Source organism: Dendronephthya gigantea, unplaced genomic scaffold (assembly GCF_004324835.1).
Source record: "Dendronephthya gigantea isolate DGI-Jeju-01 unplaced genomic scaffold, DenGig_1.0 000016F, whole genome shotgun sequence".
Lineage (NCBI taxonomy): Eukaryota > Metazoa > Cnidaria > Anthozoa > Malacalcyonacea > Nephtheidae > Dendronephthya > Dendronephthya gigantea.
Genome location: NW_021163026.1, coordinates 442,466 through 462,457, shown reverse-complemented (window position 1 = coordinate 462,457; position 19,992 = coordinate 442,466). Strand labels below are relative to the sequence as shown.

Below are 19,992 nucleotides of genomic sequence, written 5' to 3'. Positions count from 1 at the left end.
CTTGTGACTTCACCGGCTTGAACGCGCGGGAGAGGCTAGCACAAAATGTTTTTAATTCTTAATTCAAAATGGCGGCAAGAAAATTTTTCTCAAGCAACACTGATCTCAAAATTTCTGCATCAGGGACAAAATCAGGGACAATTTTTGAAATCCCAACATTTCGTGCTAGGCCTCTCAGCGCGAACTGATTATGCAGGGGCATAATTAATTAAGCGCTCGCTTACACGGCCTGGGGCTAGGCTGTGCATTAGGGCCGTTTTCCATGCACTGTTGCGTTTTTTGTACGTACGTATACGCACGTAAAAGCTTAAATATAGTATATATTTTTATATAAAAACTATATATATAGTATAATAGTGTTCATATAGCCTATTCTTAATAATGTATTGTTTGTAGTCGCTAAATTTGAGGGCCACAAGTTTATTATATATAGCTTGTTAGCTATTATGTGTATTTCACCCTCTTGAAATAAAGATTTCACTTACTTACTTACTAAAATCATTTAAATGATACTTATGAAACCAACGATTGAATAGAGATTGCTTTGTTGGATTCTGCAGATGATTTCTGGCATAAAATTAATTATATAGCAACTTGAAGAGTTTGAAGCTTTTACGTGCTTATGAAGTTAACCTTTCAATGGTGTTGGGAACGAGTTTTGATTCGTAAGGAAGGGGTAAATGTGACGTTTCTCAACTTTTAGAATTAATGCTGTAGTGACATAATAGCTGACATTAGTTAAGGAAGGCATCTCTCGTAAGTGTTATCTGAAAATGGTATAAACACATTGTTATCATAATATATTTCTTAGATAGAAAAAATAAACACCTTTACTCGATAGTCTAGACTTTAATTTCGTACAATATTATTTATTTTTCTAAACGGCAGTGTTCCTTTTTTATCGGGATATTTCAAAACGGCGATGTACATTTTATCGACGGGAAATTTGAAAAAAATTCCAAAAATAATATTGGCGCTTGGCCTGATCAATGCCTGGCTTCGGCAATCACCGAACCTTTTCCTATAGCAAATCAAGTTTAACCAATAACCAACTAGGAATGCAAAGTTTAAATTAAAAAGTGCGTTTTTCTTTTATTCTAACGCAAACTCGTTGTTAAAAAGTTGGTCAGATCGGATTAATCATTTTAGATAATGAGGGCCTCCACAGACCAAGTAAAGACCCTGGGTACGAGGTTGCTCCACAGACAACTATTTGTGATCGACAACTAAAAGTTATCGACAACTAATTTATCCGATAAAGGGTTCCACACACTGGCGCTCAAATACTGATTAAGCAACCGAAATAGCGCGGAGATTAAAAGTAGTCGGCAACTAAAACAAAAGGTTTCACATACTAGAAAAACGCCAAAAAATGAGGCCGTAGACAACTAAATCCCTAGTCTGTGGAGGCCCTAAGTATTGTAGTGTAGACTGCCGGCGGCCCGGCAATGTGTTATAAATAGCTCAGTTTGATTGAGTTCAAGTCACGTGTCAACTGGCCCGCTTGTGTATAGCAAATATTTATAACAACTGTTTCAGCGAGAGTTCTATTGCTACGAAAGAAAATGAATACCGAAGTCCGTACATTACGCCCTCGGAAGAAACCACGAGTCGATTCAGGTCAGTATTCTGCTAAATATTCATGGCTATGAGCCTATGACTTTGATCAAAATATATCCACAACCTGGTTGAAGAGAGAGTCTCTGTCATATTAAAATACGCCCTGTTAAGCTAGTTCCCCGCGAGTTCTGATTGTAACTAAATTGTCAAAGGTTACCTGCCAGCATTCTTTATAGTAAAGACCTCTTAAATGCGTCATGTTTCAGCTGCCTCCGCCTTCCAGTTCGTCTGTGTGTAAAGACTGGCAAACACACGGATCATCGGTCAACACGAATTATCCGCATAGTTTGTCTAGTTAGACAAATTTGAATGGTAGTTCGTCTTGACTGAATACGGGGTGGGGACGAACTACGCAAAATTCATCATCAAACGGCCTTTCTGAAGTTTTTTGTAATATAAACACTGTTAACCAGCTCTCTATAAAACGCCCACGCAACGAGCAGTCCTAAATATTGTCATTTGCAGTCGAACCTATATTAAGCGGCCACCCTCGGGAATCGGCATTTATTATGGCCGCCTAATAATCAACTCCGGGTGTAGACAAATGTCTATTTTTAATTATAAATCACAGAATATAATAGTGAATAGACTTTAGAAAGATCAGGCAGCAGGTAATAAAGAATTTCCAGAGAGTAAATATAGGTGGAGGCGATGGGTTGGAAATTCCATGCGAATTTCATTTTACAGGAGATGAATTTTCGATCAATTGGCTAAAGAGTAAAGGAATAAATTCCCTCGCCTTTTCTATGCCGCCAAACTATGCTTTTGAGGTGTAAAGTGGCATGTGTTATAAGTTTTAAGCATCATATTACAAATAAAGCAATTTAAACCAATTGAGAGTAATAAAACTATATTTGATAGTAACGTTTCGTCTTAACTTAAGACATCTTCAGACTAGGGGCTGATTACATGGAGTATTTTCAGCCCGGAAACGTCAGCCCGGGGTTGTTATAAAATCCTAACAAAATCGCGCACGCGATTACATGACAAACTTAGTGTTGTTGGCATGTAATCGTAAATAAACTTGAACCCGGACAGAAAAATTCGCCTTGACAATGCTTTTTCGTTTGTTTATTTCATTTTTATGTGCAGTCATAGTCCCTTAAAGGTCAGGTTATTGTCATTCGGGATTTTCAAAGCGCTCGAAGAATCGAAATAGGTCTACTACCAGCCTTTACAAACTCAGCCCGGGCTGAAATTTCAGCCCTAGTCTTAAAATATTTCAGACGTGTCATAATAATTGCCATGTAATTGAAAAATATTTTAGCCCCGGTTTGCCGGGCTGAGTTACTAGTAATATATAATTACAACAAGACGCCTGTTCTGGCGTTAACTCCGGCGCACGTGCCAGTGTTCAACATATAGAGCTTCTGAACATAAACAATACAGTTCATATTCGCATTTAGATGCCTTGCGAACCTAGATGTTCGATCGCAAAATTCAGAAGCACATCGTACTTTAAAAAGTATAGAAGCTCAATTGTTCAAAAATGTAAATAAACCGCATGATACATTCTCTTTCTCTTACACTTTGCCTTTGGAATTCGCGCTTGTATAGTTATATTAAATCTTCAATCCTGTGCAAACTGCGACGTGTCAACGCGCCCAAAACAACATGACATTGCATGCAATGAATCAGTAACCCATATATGTGGCCACTACATAAAATGGCGAGGGGAGCGATGCAAAGCCAAAGCTGTCTATCAAAAGATATGGTGGATGGTGTCATACACGACCACATCATCTTGTTAAACGGCGATATAGCAAAGATATTATTAAAATAGGACCAGAATCTACATGTATTAAATATATTCTTACCCCAATTCAATCTAAACTTAATCGAACAAGCATGAAAAGTACGGTTTATTTGTTTCTCTTGGAGAAATTGCCCTATGATGCGAGCGAAATTGAATTGCGCATCGGAAAATTAGCCAAAGCTGTGCACCACAACTCTTGGAAGATAGGACTGGGACGTAGATAAATACGATCACATACACATTTCAAATACTAGCATACTTCGCGCCATTACAGACTTGCGACGACGGAAAATAAAAAACGAAACAAAACCGGGGCGAATTTTCAACTCCGTCGCAGACGCCGGAGTAATTAGCTGGACTTTTATTTGGGCTTTTTTGACAAGGTGTTACGCCAAGTAATCCTGCAGGCTGGCCGCTTAATAGAGGTAAAAATTGATATAAAACTTCATTTGCGACTGCTCTTTGGGTGACCGCGGCCGCTTAATAGAGGTGGCCGTTTCATAGAGTTAGTTAATTAACACTTCGCCTCGTGAAATATCGACAGGTCTCGGGTCCACAAAACATAATGTTTTCTGAGTTCTCAGTAAATAAGTTTTTTATTATATACCACTTGTCAAAGACGGTGGCGAAGAAAATGCTCTCCCAAGGTTGGTTCGAATCCCAGCTTGACTGTTTTCATTACCGGTTTCGAAAAAAAGAAAAAGTAAATTGCGGTGCCCGCGCCAAGTTTGGCACCGCATTATATTCTGCCTGTGAGTTTGTTTGTTCGCATCAATACGTTTCCTTAATCGCCAAGTAAAAATTCCTTGCACATACTTGGAATGCTTGGAATTTTTTCCTAATTATTACTATTAATCTTGTTGTACGTTTGGCAAATTCCTTTTTTAAAGGAACGTTCTTTTTTCAATTTCAATCTCAAACTATGATAATTGCATGCGTGTATCTCTGCTTTTATGCACCCAAGAAGGACAAAAATACCACCATTCGATTCAGCGTAAGAAATTATACTTACAGGTCTTAAATATATTACTAAACAAGAGTATTCGCAGCGATTTATGACGTTTGAAAGACAAACGAAATTGAATTGTTGACAAATCGCTCAAAATTACTATGCTATACTTTACTAGTAATAGTAAGTTTGGTCTTTGACATCTTTCATATCGTTGGTTTTCTCTTTTAATTTTCGTCCTTAAATAAGTGGATCGGTCTTACATTGCGATTTATTTTATAGTACTTTGAGCCAAATATATTCTATTTCGAAGGTTTTAAAGTATAGTTTCAATAAGCGAACTTTATGACAAATCGCTCAAAATTATTAAACAAATTAAAAATGCAGTACGCTTAATCCTTGACTTCTGTATCGTTGCTTTTCTAGTTTCCGGCTCTACGCCAGTTTATTCGTCTCACGTTTCTCTTCATTTTGATAGTATTCTTAGATAGTATTTTTAGCCTAAATATTTTATTTCTGAAGATTTTAAAACGGCGCAATTTTGACCTTAATGTACCAACCAACCAGGCTGCGGCCGACAGGAGAATGTAAGTTGGTGATGTCGTTAGAAATGAGCGGACGTTTTATTTCTAGACAAGCATTGCGGGCACCGCATTTTAGTACTGTGTCTGGTTAAGATCTTGTAGTCTAGTGGCTAAGACAATGCTCTCCCAAATGGTGAATCAATGGTTCGTATCCTGCCATAACCGTTTTTCATTATAAACTTCGTTGAAAAAGATATAGTAAATTAAATAACCATAGCCGTTCAGCACAAGATCTTGTAGTCTAGTGGCTAAGACAATGCTCTCCCAACTAATGGTGAATCGATGGTTCGAATCCTACCATAACCGTTTTTCATTATGAACTTCGCGAAAAGGATAAAGTAGATTTTTACTAGATTAAATAACCATAGCCGTTCAGCACAAGATCTTGTAGTGTTGTGGTCAAGATGTTAGTCTCGTGTGTTGGCAGTGAAGGGTTCAAACCTCGTTTTGGATGAAAATTTTCGTTATTAATAAAACGTGGTAAGGTTATGGTGAATAAATTGGTGTAGGCTTCCAACAATTACCAGTTAGCCTTGTAATAAAGTCGTAGACAATCAAGCACAAGATCGGGGTATCAAGAACAGCATGGTACGTTCCTCATGGGGGTGAAAAGCAAAAGAAAAAAAAATGGTAGGAATATTGCTCGGAGGAGGTTTGTACTCGATTAATCTTTGCGAATCAAAGTTAATCTTTAGGGAAATCAGGGGATAGATAGGGTGAATGAGGGGTATATGAGTACAAAAAGACTTAGTAATTGGGCGGCGGCCTCGGGGCGGCAGCCTCGGCTCCCGGGGCAAGGGGGAGGGTATAGGTGAGAAAACAGTATATAAAATGTTTAAGTCTTTTTGTACTCATTTAAACCTCTTTACCCCTATTTATCCTCCTATTTACTCCTATCTATCCTTACTTTTTCTTATCCCCACATACCCCCAACTATCCCTTAACACAATTAAATGTTTGAAGAAAGCTTGCTTTGAAAGTCAGGAAAGCCGGGGGAAAGAGAACCCCCCTCAGTCTACTCCTCGCCCAAGGCGAGGGCATATTCGCCCTCTCGCACTACTCCTCTCGCACTCACAAATTCTCACTTTATTACCTTGTTCTTTTTCGGTTTGAACAGGGCTTGAACCATCGACTGTATACTTGGCAGATCATCGACTTCACCACTACACCACCAGTTCTTGTGGTGAAAGCCTACAGTTTTTTATTTTACTTAATCCTTTTTTGGAAGGATCTTTGACGAAACTTAATACCTTTTGGTAGGATCTCAAATCAAATAACAATTTAAATGAGTTCACTTTAATGTTCATGATTTATTTCTATAATCTCACACGGTGTATTTCATTCGTAGCTTGTAACTTAATATTTGCCATTTGTGTTATCGCTAAAATATTACATACAGGTGTATACGGCGCCTTAAAGCACCATCTTTTCATAAGTTGGTTATATCCGGCCCGAGTGAAGCTAATGGTTACGGTGCGATTGTTTTGTATTTTTAATGAAGTGAAGTCGAAGTAAAGCGGTATAAGAATTAACAATGTATTTCAAAATAGGTTTAAAAGGAAAAAAGTACGATAATTAAGAATAGTCGAATACTCATCTTACTGATGGGAAAGTTGATAGCCGTAGAAACCCGTCTAAACTCTAAATGCGACTAATTGGGATATGGAAAAATTTATACGTATAAATGATGGGTCGGGTAATTAACCCGTAATCATTACGATAATAATTGTGTTTATTCTCCTTAGCCTTGTTCCTTCCTTGTCCGTGCTGACATTTCTGAAACTCGTGAGATTTATCCGTCTAAATGCCAAATTAAGACTAGTTTCTTTTCCAGACGTGATTCCCGTCCAAGTTAGCCGTATCTTAATTTAGAGGGGAAAGTTGGACGGGAAAATTCGGACGATAAACCCGTTTGTGATTCACCGTCTCTAATATGAATTCGACCAAATGTATATAACTCGTATAGTCATGAGGCAACAGGCATTACATCTGAAATCACAAATGAAGCAAATACCAGTGAAACAGACACTGATTATTTATTTCAAGACTTTCAGTGTTGGATAAAAAGTCGAAATACTGGCTGGTCTAGCCGGTTCGTCGAATATAAGATACGCTAATCTAATACTTGAACCTTTGGACTGAAGAGACCTACGTCTTAACAACTACTTGACAACCACATCGTTTGTCGATAAGGTATTGTTATTATTTGACTTAATCGTTTCTTCGAAGAACATTAAATTATGAATCGTTGCCGTAATATTGTTGAGCTGCTGTTTGTTTGTTTGTTACCGCGGTTAACTGCGAACATGACGCTTTTGAACTGAACTTCTTTTTTCCTAGCGTATTTTATATTCGCACCGTAACCATTAGCTTCACTTGGGCCGCATATAACCAACTTATGGAAAGATGGCGTTTTAAGGCGCCGTATACTTGTATGTGATATTTTAGTGATAACACAAATGGCAAATATTAAGTTAAAAGCTACGAATAAGATACAGCGTGTGAGATTTGAGAAATAAATCATGAACATTAAAGTGAACTCATTTGAATTGTCAGTATGTGATTTGAGATCCTACCAAAAGGTATTAAGTTTCGTCAAAGATCATTCCAAAAAAGGATTAAGTAAAATAAAAAACTGTAGGCTTTCACCACAAGAACTGGTAGTGTAGTGGTGAAGTCGATGATCTGCCAAGTACACAGTCGATGGTTCAAGCCCTGGACAAACCGAAGAAGAACAAGGTAATAAAGTGAGAATTTGTGAGTGTGAGAGGAGTAGTGTGAGAGGGCGAATATGCCCTCGCCTTGGGCGAGGAGTAGATTGAGGGGGGTTCTCTTTCCCCCGGCTTTCCTGACTTTCAAAGCAAGCTTTCTTCAAACATTTAATTGTTTTAGGGGATAGTTGGGGGTATGTGAGGATAGGAAAAAGTAGGGCTAGATAGGAGTAAATAGGAGGATAAATAGGGGTAAAGAGGTTTAAATGAGTACAAAAATACTTAAACATTTTATATACTGTTTTCTCACCTATACCCTCCCCCTTGCCCCGGGAGCCGAGGCCACCCGCCAAATTACTAAGTCTTTTTGTACTCATATACCCCTCGTTCACCCTATCTATCCCCTGATTTACCTAAACTTCCCTAAAGATTAACTTTGAATTCCAAACATTAACCGAGTACAAACCTCCTCCGAGCAACATAGCCAACATTTTTTTTTCTTTTACCGCCATGAGAAGCGTACCATCCTGTTCTTGATACCCCGATCTTGTACTTGATAGTCTACGACATTACCACAAAGCTAACTGGTGATTGTTGGAAACCAACACCAACTTATTCTCCATAACCTTACCATGTAATATTAATAACGAAAATTTCCATCTAAAACGGGATTCGAACCTGCGATTGTTGACACATGAGACCAACATCCTGACCACTAGACTACAAGATCTTCTGCTGAACGGCTATGGTTATTTAATTAACTTTATCCTTTTTACGAAATTCATAATGAAAATTGGTTATGGTAGGATTCGAACCATCGATTTACCTCTAAGGAGACGATTGTCTTAGCCACTAGACTACAAGATATTGTGCTGAACGATTATGGTTATTTAATTTACTTTATTATTTTCACGAAGATCATAAGAAAAACGGTTATGGCAGGATTCGAACCCCCAGTTTGGAACCCGGGAGAGCATTGCTTCATCACTAGACCAGCAGAACTTGTGGCGAATAACAACACTATTTTATTTTATTAAACCTTTTTTCGAAGGATTGTACATAAATTAATGTCTCAATGAGTTTATTTTGATGATGATGATTTATGTTCTTGTGTAAAAGTGTACCTTTTATTCGTAGCTTTAACCTAATATCCATCGGCATTTGTGTTTACGCCTCAAATATCACAGGTATGGAATCCCTTGAGCAAAAGAGTATTTCCTCACCATAAACTAGGTATATGTTGTCCAGGTGAAGCTAATGGTCACGGTACGAATGCCGTGCGATTGCTTACGGTCAATGAAGTCAAGTCTGATTTCACAGGTCAGAAATGGAAATTTCAGGAAAATGGTATTCCTTTCATTATTAGAATGTTTCAACATTCGCAACTTATTTCAGAGCTGAAATTGTACTCCAATATCTCCAACAGATGTTAAATTCTCCTAAGCTCCATTAACATAAAAATATTGTCATGCTTGCTCTAAATGGTAAGGTAGTTTTCGATATGTTGCAAAGACTGAATACAATACCCTTTCAATATATCACATCCAAAATCATGCCTTTACAAAGTAAAAAATCGACATTTAGCATGATATTTATGGCCTCGCGACGTAATAACACGACGATTGTCTTCACCACTGGGCGAACAGATCTTGAAATGAACAGCTATATTTTTCTAACCTACCAAAATCTTCTCTTTTACGTCATGATAAAACACTTTCACCATGCAGGATTCGAACCACCAAATTGGAAGTTGCGAGACCATTGTCGTCACCCCTAGACTCTTTGCTCTTGGGATAAATGACGGTATTTTAAACCAGGCTTTTTTAAGTTGATGATGAAAAACATCATTCCTTTCATAATTTAATCCTTCCGCTTAAAACATGCGAGAAGCTGACAACTACGGCGCCATAGTTAAACTTGCAAGAGAACTCTCTTTCCTATAAACGGGACAGGAGAGCGAGAACCGATAGAATGGCGTGTCACGCAGTAGATGCGACTCCAAAAGCCGAAGGCTTGGCATATATGACATTGCTCTATATGTGGTGATTGTGGTGATGTGGTAACTTTACCTAGGACCAGAATCAGACCATTTAACTTAATATTTGACATCATATCCAAAGATGGAAAGCATGGTTTTAATTATTTTTTAATGTTTGTATAATATTAGCACGAAACATGCTTGCAACTTTACATAGGACAAGCATTTGACCATTAAAACAGCGTGGTTATCCATATCAAAATATTTCACATCATAACCAAAGCATGGTTATATTGTTTAATGTTTGTATAATATTAGTACGAAACATGCTTGCAGATTTACATAGGACAATTATTTGACCATTAAAACAGCGTGGTTATCCAGGTTAAAATATTTCACATCATAACCAAAGCATGGTTATATTGTTTAATGTTTGTACATGAGCGCCAAACATGCTTGCAACTTTACATTGGACAAGCATTTGACCATTAAAACGGCGTGGTTATCCAGGTTAAAATATTTCACACCATAACCAAAGCATGGTAAATTGTTTAATGTTTGTATATGAGCGATATATGAGTATGTGACCGTATTTATCTACGTCACAGTTTTGTCTCCCAAGAGTTGTGGTGCACAGCTTTGGCTAATTTTCCGCCGGATGCGCGATTTGATTTCTCTGGCATAATACGGCAATTGCTCCAAGAGGAACAAATAAACCGTTCTTTTGATGCTGTTCGATTAAGTTTAGATTTAATTGGGGTAAGAATATATTTAATACATGTAGATTCTAGTCCTATTTTAATAATATTGCTGCTATTTCGCCGTTTAACAAGATATGGTCGTGTTTGGGCGCGTTGACACGTCGTAGTTTGCACGGCCGGGATGGAAGATTTAATATAAGCACGAATTCGAAAGTGTAAGACAAAGTGAACGTATCATGCGGTTTATTTGCATTTTTAAACACTTGAACTTCTATACTTTTTAAAGTACGATGTGCTTCTGAATGTCGCGATCGAACATCATTTAGGTTCGCAAGGCACTGAAGGCAGCTAAATGAATATGAACTGTATTGTTTATGTTCAGAAGCTTTATATTGAAGACTGGCACGTGCGCGGCACGCCGGAGTTAACGCCATAACAGGCGTCTGGTTTTTTTGAAAAACCTTCTCATACAGCCGATTTTAACTGACATATTTAATACCATCGGTTATTTTACACAGATTGTGATAAATGTACTGATCAAACGAGTGCAAGGTTTCGAATGCAGAAAGCATATTTTCATAATTGTAGATTGTGATGGCGACAAGTCATACGCCGAAAGAACCTTGCCGCCGCATTTAAAGATTAAGAAATCTTCAATTCCAAATGCGGGTCTTGGTGTTTTTACCAAAAAGAAAATAAAAGTGAACACCGTTTTTGGCCCCTATACCGGCAAGAAAATCAACATCGGGGAGATTGATGGAAAAGACCCATCATACATGTGGGAGGTACGTCGTCAGTGCAGTTTCATTTACGCTTTTTCACATTTTTCCTACTGTAAAGCCTGTTTTCCACCAGGCGGAAATTTACCCGCGGAGCGGAATTTTTAATTGTCTGCGCGCTTTCACGCAGAACTAATGTGAAAAAATCAAACTGTCTCGCGAAGCTTTTAGACAATTTCTTATTTTTTTCTTGCTGTCCGAAATAGTATTTATTAACGCTTTCTGCGATGTCTATAAGTGCCAATCCCAGCGATGGATTTGTTCTCTGTACGCCAGAACCTTGCTTGTATATTCGTTTTATTCGTTTTTGAATTCGCTCAGGCGGCAGAATTAAACTATGCCCTCATACTCGTAGTTACACGTCATCGAGGTAGCCAATCAGAATTCTCGAAGGCCATATTTCAGTACTGAAATTATACTGAAATCACTCAGAGTACGTAGACAGCAACATTCTGTTCAGTTCCGTCAATATTTAATTAGTTGATTTGGCCGAGACATTACCAGTTTCAGATTGATATTTATTCGAGATAATGAAGCAATTCGTTTGAAGTTTTCTGAAAATTCTATTCTATTCCTCGAGTACTGTCCTTAGGAGTTCAGTCTTAATCATAGCTGTTCTACTGCATAGAATTTTTAATATAAGGTTTCTTTCTGAAAAACCTTTTTCTTTTCGTTCGTTTTCAGATAGTTAAAAACGGGAAAGCCACGCATGTAGTGGATGGGATTGACCCAAGTAACAGTAACTGGATTCGTTATGTGAATTGCGCGCGCTGTGAGAATGAGCAGAATCTGATCGCGTACCAGTATCACGGTGAGATTTTCTACCGGGCGTACAAAGAGATAAAGGCTGGTACCGAGCTGTTGGTGTGGTACGGAGATGAGTACGGGGAAGCACTCGGGTTGTTGAACTTGGCGGAAAGGGATCAGGGTGAGGATGAGGCAGGAGATAAATACGAGGACGCTAGTGGCTTGCTGACTCTGCCAGAAGAAGATGATGAAAGTCAGGAAGATAAAATTATTCTGAAGGGTACGTATTAGCTATCTATACGTTCGTTTGCACATGACGCATGTAATTTGTCATTATGAGCGTCTTGATCGATCTTATAAAGTTGACCACTGCTTTCCAAGAGAATGATCTGAGGTGATTCACTTTTCTTTGTAACTATATATCACATCATATTTATCGCATGCTGAGCTCCGAGGGGATATGCAAATACAGCAATGTTAAAATATGACTTGTGCAATTTCTTACGTTTTAAAAATCCAATCAAGAAGACGACCACTGCAAACCCCCATGCATTTAGCGCGTGGTTTCAGCACAACGCTTCGGAATGAAGTCGGTCCCAAGAATCGTGAAGCTTTACCTCTAGTTAGTGCTCAACAGCTTTCAAAAACTTTCAAGAATGCAATCAGTTTGAGACACCAGTGCCGTCTAGTACGAGCTCAGCATTGAGTTGGTAGATAGTGAGATACTTAAGATGCACGACATGATTATATTGGAAAAAAAGAAAAAAGTTATCACAGATGCTTTTCCAAATATTAGCTCAGGAACAAAAGTATTATATCATAATTATAAGTAATTACAGTTTCACCTGTCTTTCTTTGCAGAATGTGGTCACCGCTGTAAGCATTGTGGAAGGACGTATACCTATATAAATTACCTGGAAGCGCATTTAAAAAGATGTCCAATGTTGGTATCGTACGAAACCTGGGAGTGTTCACGTTGCGGAAGAAAGTACAGCAGTGAGGAATATCTTAATATGCATAGAGAGAATTGTGGTACGAGTTTCAAACCAGTTAATATCAGTGTGAAAGTGAAGCAGTGTCAACATTGTGCGAAAACATTTACGCGACAGGGTAACTTGAAGACACATGAAAGAATACATACTGGAGAACGACCATATCAATGTCAACATTGTGCGAAAACATTTACGCAACAGGGTAACTTGAAGAAACATGAAAGAATACATACTAGAGAACGACCATATCAATGTCAACATTGTGCGAAAACATTTACGCACCAGGGTGACTTGAAGGGACATAAAAGAACACATACTGGAGAACGACCATATCAATGTCAACATTGTGCGAAAACATTTACGCAACAGGGTCACTTGAAGAGACATGAAAGAATACATACTAGAGAACGACCATATCAATGTCAACATTGTGCGAAAACATTTATGCAACAGGGTGACTTGAAGAGACACGAAAGAACACATACTGGAGAACGACCATATCAATGTCAACATTGTGCGAAAACATTTACGCGACAGTATCACTTGAAGAGACATGAAAGAACACACACTGGAGAACGATCATATCAATGTCAACATTGTGCGAAAACATTTACGGGACAGGGTAACTTGAAGACACATGAAGGAACACATACTGAAGAACGACCATATCAATGTCAACATTGTGCGAAAACATTTACGCGACAGTATCACTTGAAGAGACATGAAAGAACACACACTGGAGAACGACCATAGCAATGTCAACATTGTGCGAAAACATTTACGGGACAGGGTAACTTGAAGACACATGAAGGAACACATACTGAAGAACGACCATATCAATGTCAACATTGTGCGAAAACATTTACGCGACAGAGTCACTTGAAGAGACATGAAAGAATACATACTGGAGAACGACCATATCAATGTCAACATTGTGCGAAAACATTTACGCAACACGGTAGCTTGAAGAAACATGAAAGAAGGCATACTGGAGAACGACCATAATAGCCCCGTCACTCGATTTATTGGCATGGCACGGCTAAAATGGGTACCCGTGCCAATTTCATCCGTGCCAGGCCTTTGTTTTGGTAGCTTGAGCACCAATAAAATTGAGCACTATTACCCATTTTAACCGTGTCGATTGATATGACGTCAGCAGAGCATGTTTTTTGTGCAAAAAGATGGCGGACAAAGTTACAGAAATTCGAGGAGTAAGTCCTCCAGGAATGATAATATAGCTCAGTGGTTTTTAAATAAGGCGAAATCTATGGTTGTGAATCTTCAATCTAAGATATAACAGTTTTTGATAAACTATGTATTTGAATCGGATTATAAAAGCAAGTCAATAACAAGAAAATAACAAGGTTCCATTTTTATACGAAAAAACCACGAAATTTCTCCTTGTTCTTCAGAAATCTATTTGATGTCATGGTACATCTGTGGTTTTGGCATATTATAACGACAACAAAGTCAACGCAAAATTGTCATGTTGTAACTTGCTATTTTGCAGACAATAATAGCTCAAATCAACGGTTCAAAGATATTGTTTTTCGATGTGTATTTTTTATTAAAATTGTTTGACTATTAAGGCTTTCTCTTTAAAACATGACAAAGACGGCCCCCTAACGGGCTTCTTGAGAATTGTAAATTCAATCGCACCAACTTCGAGATTTACACGAGTTTTTTTGTAAACGTTTTCTACTAAGGAGTGCTTAAGTCAATAAATACTCGTTGTTGCTCAGTGGCAGAGATATAGACAACCGTATAGCCGCAAACGGCTCAAGTCTACGACTTTACATTCAAATTGCTTTTATTACATGGGCACTGGTGGTGTAATCTGTGTTGGTGTCTACATTTAGTGTGATCGCATCGCTCCCTGGTTTTGTATTTTTTTCACGATGGATTCATTTCTCAAGAACTTCTCTTTCAGAATCCAACTGTTTTTCTGCCATAACTCTCAGGGCATTCTGCAACATTTCCATCACTTTTTCTACAAAACAATTGACGAAATATTTTGTATATTTGTGGAGGAGTGCGATGTACATTATTATTATGAACATCAAACTTTGACAAGTGATATATAATGATACAACTTCTTTAATAGCGGTAACTCTCCAGCCGTTAGTATAGACTGTTAGTATACTATGTTACAAAATTTAATGAATTAATTAAATACCAATGCGTTGAACAGATGTAAAATTTTAAAAGAGAAGCGCATCATATTGCAGATCATAAAAAACCGACGTTCAATTTCACTGGAGTAAATTTGCCAAAAGGGTTTAATATTAAGGTGGCTCCCTACAGTTTTGATTGTGTAATGCGCAATTGTGTTGGAAAGACCATTATTTTATCATCTTACAAAGTATGATCACGAAACTTGGCCACATAACTGCTATGATATCGCAAATTACGAAATATATAAAATTTCATAAAATTACCTCGTTGCCATGGTAACATAACGATTTTAAAAAGGGCCAATTTACAGATTCTGAGATAATTTTTTCAAATTTTCTTCGGTAAAACTTTCTAATTTTTTCCACACAGTAATCTTATCCATAATTCTTTCTAATGTTAGCATTTAAAAAAAATCGTACGAGCACTTTTTTTTAAATCCTCAAAAAATCCTGTTTTTTAATTAAAAAAAATTCGGCTGGTACGATTTTCTTAAAACTTGCACATTTTACGCATTTCAAGATTACAGAAAACTGTGTAAAGTTTGAAAAGAATTTACCGAAGGAAAAACGAGAAAAATACATTTATTTTTATGTTTATGACGTCACAAAAATCAGGATTTCAATTTCCTCGCGCGACCAGTCGACATCCCGCGAAGGCCCGCGCGTGTTTATCAAAAGTTCACAATGACAAGAAAAAAGCCCGCCCTGCATGCAACATCAGCCACGCGTGTTGCGTGTACTATTTCGCGCGCGACAAAATTACCGCGATACAACCATAGAACTGTAGGGAGCCACCTTAAATGTCTATAAAAAGGGCAATTTCAGAATTTTTTCGATTGTTTAAACAGTTGAAAAAATAATCAATTTATAGAAAACATAAAAGTATTCGTTTTACTCAGAGCTCTTGGTCCTTTAACCCAGGCCTTCATCAGTGGTATTACTCTTAAAATTGACCTTGTGGAAACCACCCGCATTTATCGAACAGAAAAATACATTCTTCTTGCAACGCAATTCTACTCCTGAAGCATCTAAAGTTGTCAAATACGAACATTTCGTACGATCTGCTGACGTTTTCTTACACATTTCGAACACTCTTTACAAATTAAAATCTCTCAAAATTATAATTGCATTGCAAGTTTCAAGGAAAATTGCATAGTGTAACAGCGTCTCAAGGTCTACAATCACCATCTCGAAATCAAATATTGCATTATCTATTGACCTGGTAAAATATTACGATTTAATTAAGGCCTAAGACCGAGGTGAATACGTCCCATTTTGATCGCGTAGAATACAATTAATGGATAAGATGATATTGAGGTGGTGGGACTAAAATGCGACGTATAACCTGGGGCCTGGGCCTAGACAATCTCACATCACTTTAGATATTTATATAGCTACATGGCGATCGAGTTTTCATACAACGAATAATCGCATAAAATATCAAATGTCCAGTCAATTGTAAAGTCAGACTAATTCTCACCTGCAGTCTACCCGAGCAGAGATCTATCAAAGTTTCTGGCTTTTTAAATTGCGGCTTCGAAAATTCTCACGAACGCACTGACTGACACTGTTGGTATTTCTAAATCTACGAAGATCAATTCGCAAAATCTCATTCGAGCTATCTTCTTGCGAATGTAAGTGTTTGAGACTTTGAACTTATTTGTCACAAAGTGTGAACAAAGTTTGAACTTATTTGCCACAAAGTGCGCAAAAGACGCTATGTCGACAAAGCAAAATTTGCGCCAAATACAGTGTCAGATTTTCCGAGCTGTTGTTTCCGTGATGAAGCCATTTCTGTGTTTCTCCCGTAAACATGGGCAGCCGTGGCCCAACGTGCCCCACGTCATAAGATGCGGCGCTGTGATTGGGTTTATACCCCCACAGTGTCTCGACATGGCTGGAAGTTACTATATTTAGCAACAGTTTAACCCGGACCATGTCTCAAAGCAGGGGTCGATCCAGCACTAGTGCACTAACTTGCATGACACAAGAAAACTGCTAAAAATAACCACTTCGTTTTGTAATGCAAATTAGTGCACTAGTGCTGGATCCACCCGTGTCTCAAAGCCGTAGACTCCGCTGCAACGTTTTGCCAGCATTTGTATTAAATATTGAGGCACGCAAAGTATACTGCAATTCGGCATTTGCCTAATGGATTCTTCCTACTTTTTTAACAAGTAACGCCTTAAAAACTAAGTTTCGTATTTGTTATATTTTGTATTTATTTGATTGAGGGTTTCAAGCCTGTAGGGCGAGTTTTTCCACGTTATTTCGAGTTCCCTCAACTCCCACAAGTGTTTATATAACTATATCGGAAAAAATGTTTTCTATTTCTTTTATAATATAACTCAAATATTATAATTCGATTCAAGTACAAATTCTCATTACATATTTCACATTACTAGGCTTGTTGATTACGGCGGGAAAAGTCCCGTGTTTCTATACAGTTAAAGAAACACGTTTCTCGACCAATCAACACGCGGGTACTATAAATTATATATTATAAAATTACAGTTTAGTTTAGTTTAATAACTTCATCATTCCAAAAACGAGTTACAACACGCAGATGATAGGTGAGCAGACAGAGCATAGCCCCAATTGAACCTGCCTACCTCAATTACAAAGTTACGTACGAATTACATTAACAATACAAATTAGCAACTAAAGTTCAGTAAAACATTATGGAAAATATAAAATTTAAAAATTACGGAGGTGTATAAACGTTCAGAATTTCATATAATATGGTACATACCTCCTTTTTGAACAGCTTGCTCAAGCTTCTTGGCTGCCTCTTCGTTTTCCTGCTGCAGTTTATCGAGACTAGCAATCTGGATAAACATTCGAAAACTACGGTTAAAGTCTCTGTGGACAAAAAAAACAAAGCGAAAAGCCAGGTTTGGGAAGGAAGTACTCTTTCTCATGTGCTAGGACTGGTAATAAGATGAAATAATGTATATAGTTAAAATAGATTCACATAGCCATAGGTTAATGTCAAGAGACGTTTTAGTGAATTTTACTAATATTTCAGGAAAAGGGGTGAAGTGTCATTTTGGTGGGGTTCAGCACTTCAAAGTGAGGAGTGGGGCAGAGGGGGTCCAGGGAGGGAGGAATCATCCCAAAACATCTCAATAAGTCTGCTATTGGAAAAAAGTACAGTACATAAAATTTTCATGGTACCTGTAATTCAGTGGAGCATTCTTCACTTGGTAAGGAATCAACAAGAAAATCAATGTCTTTCGCTGTTCGGGCAATCAGTGTTGCAAAAAGTTTGCCATGACCTATATGGGATCATTAGGGAGCTTTAGCAGGGACTATGACTATGACTATCAGCCAAAACTTGCAGCCTGGAAGCTTTTGAGTGTAAGCTTGTTAATTAATTTTGTACTGAAAAGCCCAACCAGTCTTCTCATATGGCATAGGCAAACAGCAATGAGTTAATTGGGACTTCTATTCTGAGTTTGAATTGTGAATATTTCCTTCAGGATAGCAGTAAAATTTTATCTGCATATAAAAAATATCCCTAGAGCATTACACAATATACACAACTATCTTAAGTCATTACAACTTGCCTTCCTGGTTATTTACTACTTTATCTTGCTTCATGTCAGTATCTATAAAAGATTGAAAAATGACATTTCTATAAAACCCTGTTAAAATACAATAAACAAATACACAACAAACTTTCAACCCTACAGTTCTGTTTTCCTTGAGCTATCCATGCTGACATTAAAACCTAGGAGTTGCATTCAGCACTTGCTAGGACTGAAAATTTGTCATGTATGCAATCATTTCACCCCATGGCTGAAGGTATTTAATTTAATCTGCTAACAGACAATTTAACCCCATTGACTTAAATTGTCCATCTACGTATTTTGAACATTCTCTGCTCAGGTTATACCCAGTTAATAAAATTGTAATATCATTTTGTATATATTGGCCTACCTTCTTTTTCAAAACCTGGGAATGGACTAGGTTGAGCTGTCTGTTGTAGAATTCCAATACTATTACAGAAATGATTGGCCAACTAGATGTAAAAAATGTAATTTTGGTTCAGTGTTATTTTATTTCGAAGGCAAAGTGATCAAATGATAGGTAAATATTTTTGACTATAGTTTCGGTTGAACAACACAAATATTTATATAAGTTGAATTTCAAGCTTCAGGTGTTGATGTGTAGCAAATGATGCACTTTTATGAACTATGTGTATGGTAGCTAGACAACACTAAATAATAAACAGCTACCAGAGAGGCAGTGTCAGTGTGGAAAGTATTTATAGCACAATTTTGATGTCTTTTATTTACTTGCTAACTAGTACTCTTTTAAAATCTTGGGCATGCAATCTGTTATTCTGTTTCCAGTCAGAGATGGCTATATGTAGGTGAAAAGTGTGTGGGGTCTATTTGTGAAAAGTATTATTGTGTAACCCCCCAAGTCACCAATGCGCCAAGACTTTGTATGCCCAACCAAGCTGCTGATTTTTCCTTACCCAATGGCCAACACCGTGTTCCTACGCTAAAGATTTCAATATGAAGTATCTAGTGGATTAATATTTACTACGTTGATTGACTTGATTTTGAACTGGCAGCCTTAAGTTAATGGCAGGGTAACCTATTATTAAAATAAACCTATAAAAACCCCCCGCAAATTCAAAGCTTCATAGTTAGGATAATGAGTAGAATAGCGCTTTAATGTTGCAGTTTCACTGTAAATTTTAAATTAGCAATACACATGTAACATGCGAACTTTACACTTCGATACATACTTCGTTTAGAGCATCTTGAAGTTGACTTACTCGATCCGCCATCTTTAATAAGCTTTCTCCGAATTCTGCACCAGTGAGCTCTATAACAACCTTATTTAACTGGACCGACCGGGGGATAACCAGTGATGAGATGCAGACTACGGTTAATAAAAATAAGATTCTTATTTCTATTTACCGTGTGCAGACCTAGTAGCTAGTGTTATAGCTAAAAAAAATGGCTATAGCATCCCTTAGACTAG

General features: G+C 37.6%; 2 protein-coding genes across 3 annotated transcripts; one reads left to right on the top strand and one right to left on the bottom strand.

Annotated features, from left to right (window-relative positions):
- The first annotated feature begins 1,550 nt into the window (after window positions 1-1,550).
- On the top strand, window positions 1,551-13,657 carry LOC114520555 (histone-lysine N-methyltransferase PRDM9-like). Its single transcript, XM_028540848.1, has 4 exons — window positions 1,551-1,620; window positions 10,888-11,084; window positions 11,763-12,105; window positions 12,687-13,657. Exons 1-4 carry the CDS (start codon window positions 1,566-1,568, stop codon window positions 13,568-13,570), a joined length of 1,479 nt encoding a protein of 492 aa, XP_028396649.1. The 5' UTR covers window positions 1,551-1,565; the 3' UTR covers window positions 13,571-13,657.
- A 689-nt stretch (window positions 13,658-14,346) lies between these two features.
- LOC114520556 (mediator of RNA polymerase II transcription subunit 21-like) lies at window positions 14,347-19,826 on the bottom strand. Of its 2 annotated transcripts, none has more exons than XM_028540850.1 (6): window positions 19,754-19,826; window positions 18,934-19,015; window positions 18,561-18,602; window positions 18,169-18,269; window positions 17,744-17,819; window positions 14,347-14,807 (listed from the first exon to the last, which is right to left on the bottom strand). In XM_028540850.1, exons 1-6 carry the CDS (start codon window positions 19,793-19,795, stop codon window positions 14,722-14,724), a joined length of 429 nt encoding a protein of 142 aa, XP_028396651.1. In that variant the 5' UTR covers window positions 19,796-19,826; the 3' UTR covers window positions 14,347-14,721. The 2 variants fall into 2 exon arrangements, with proteins under 2 accessions (XP_028396651.1, XP_028396652.1); XM_028540851.1 differs by lacking the exon at window positions 14,347-14,807 and adding an exon at window positions 17,443-17,477.
- Between the last annotated feature and the right edge of the window lie 166 nt (window positions 19,827-19,992).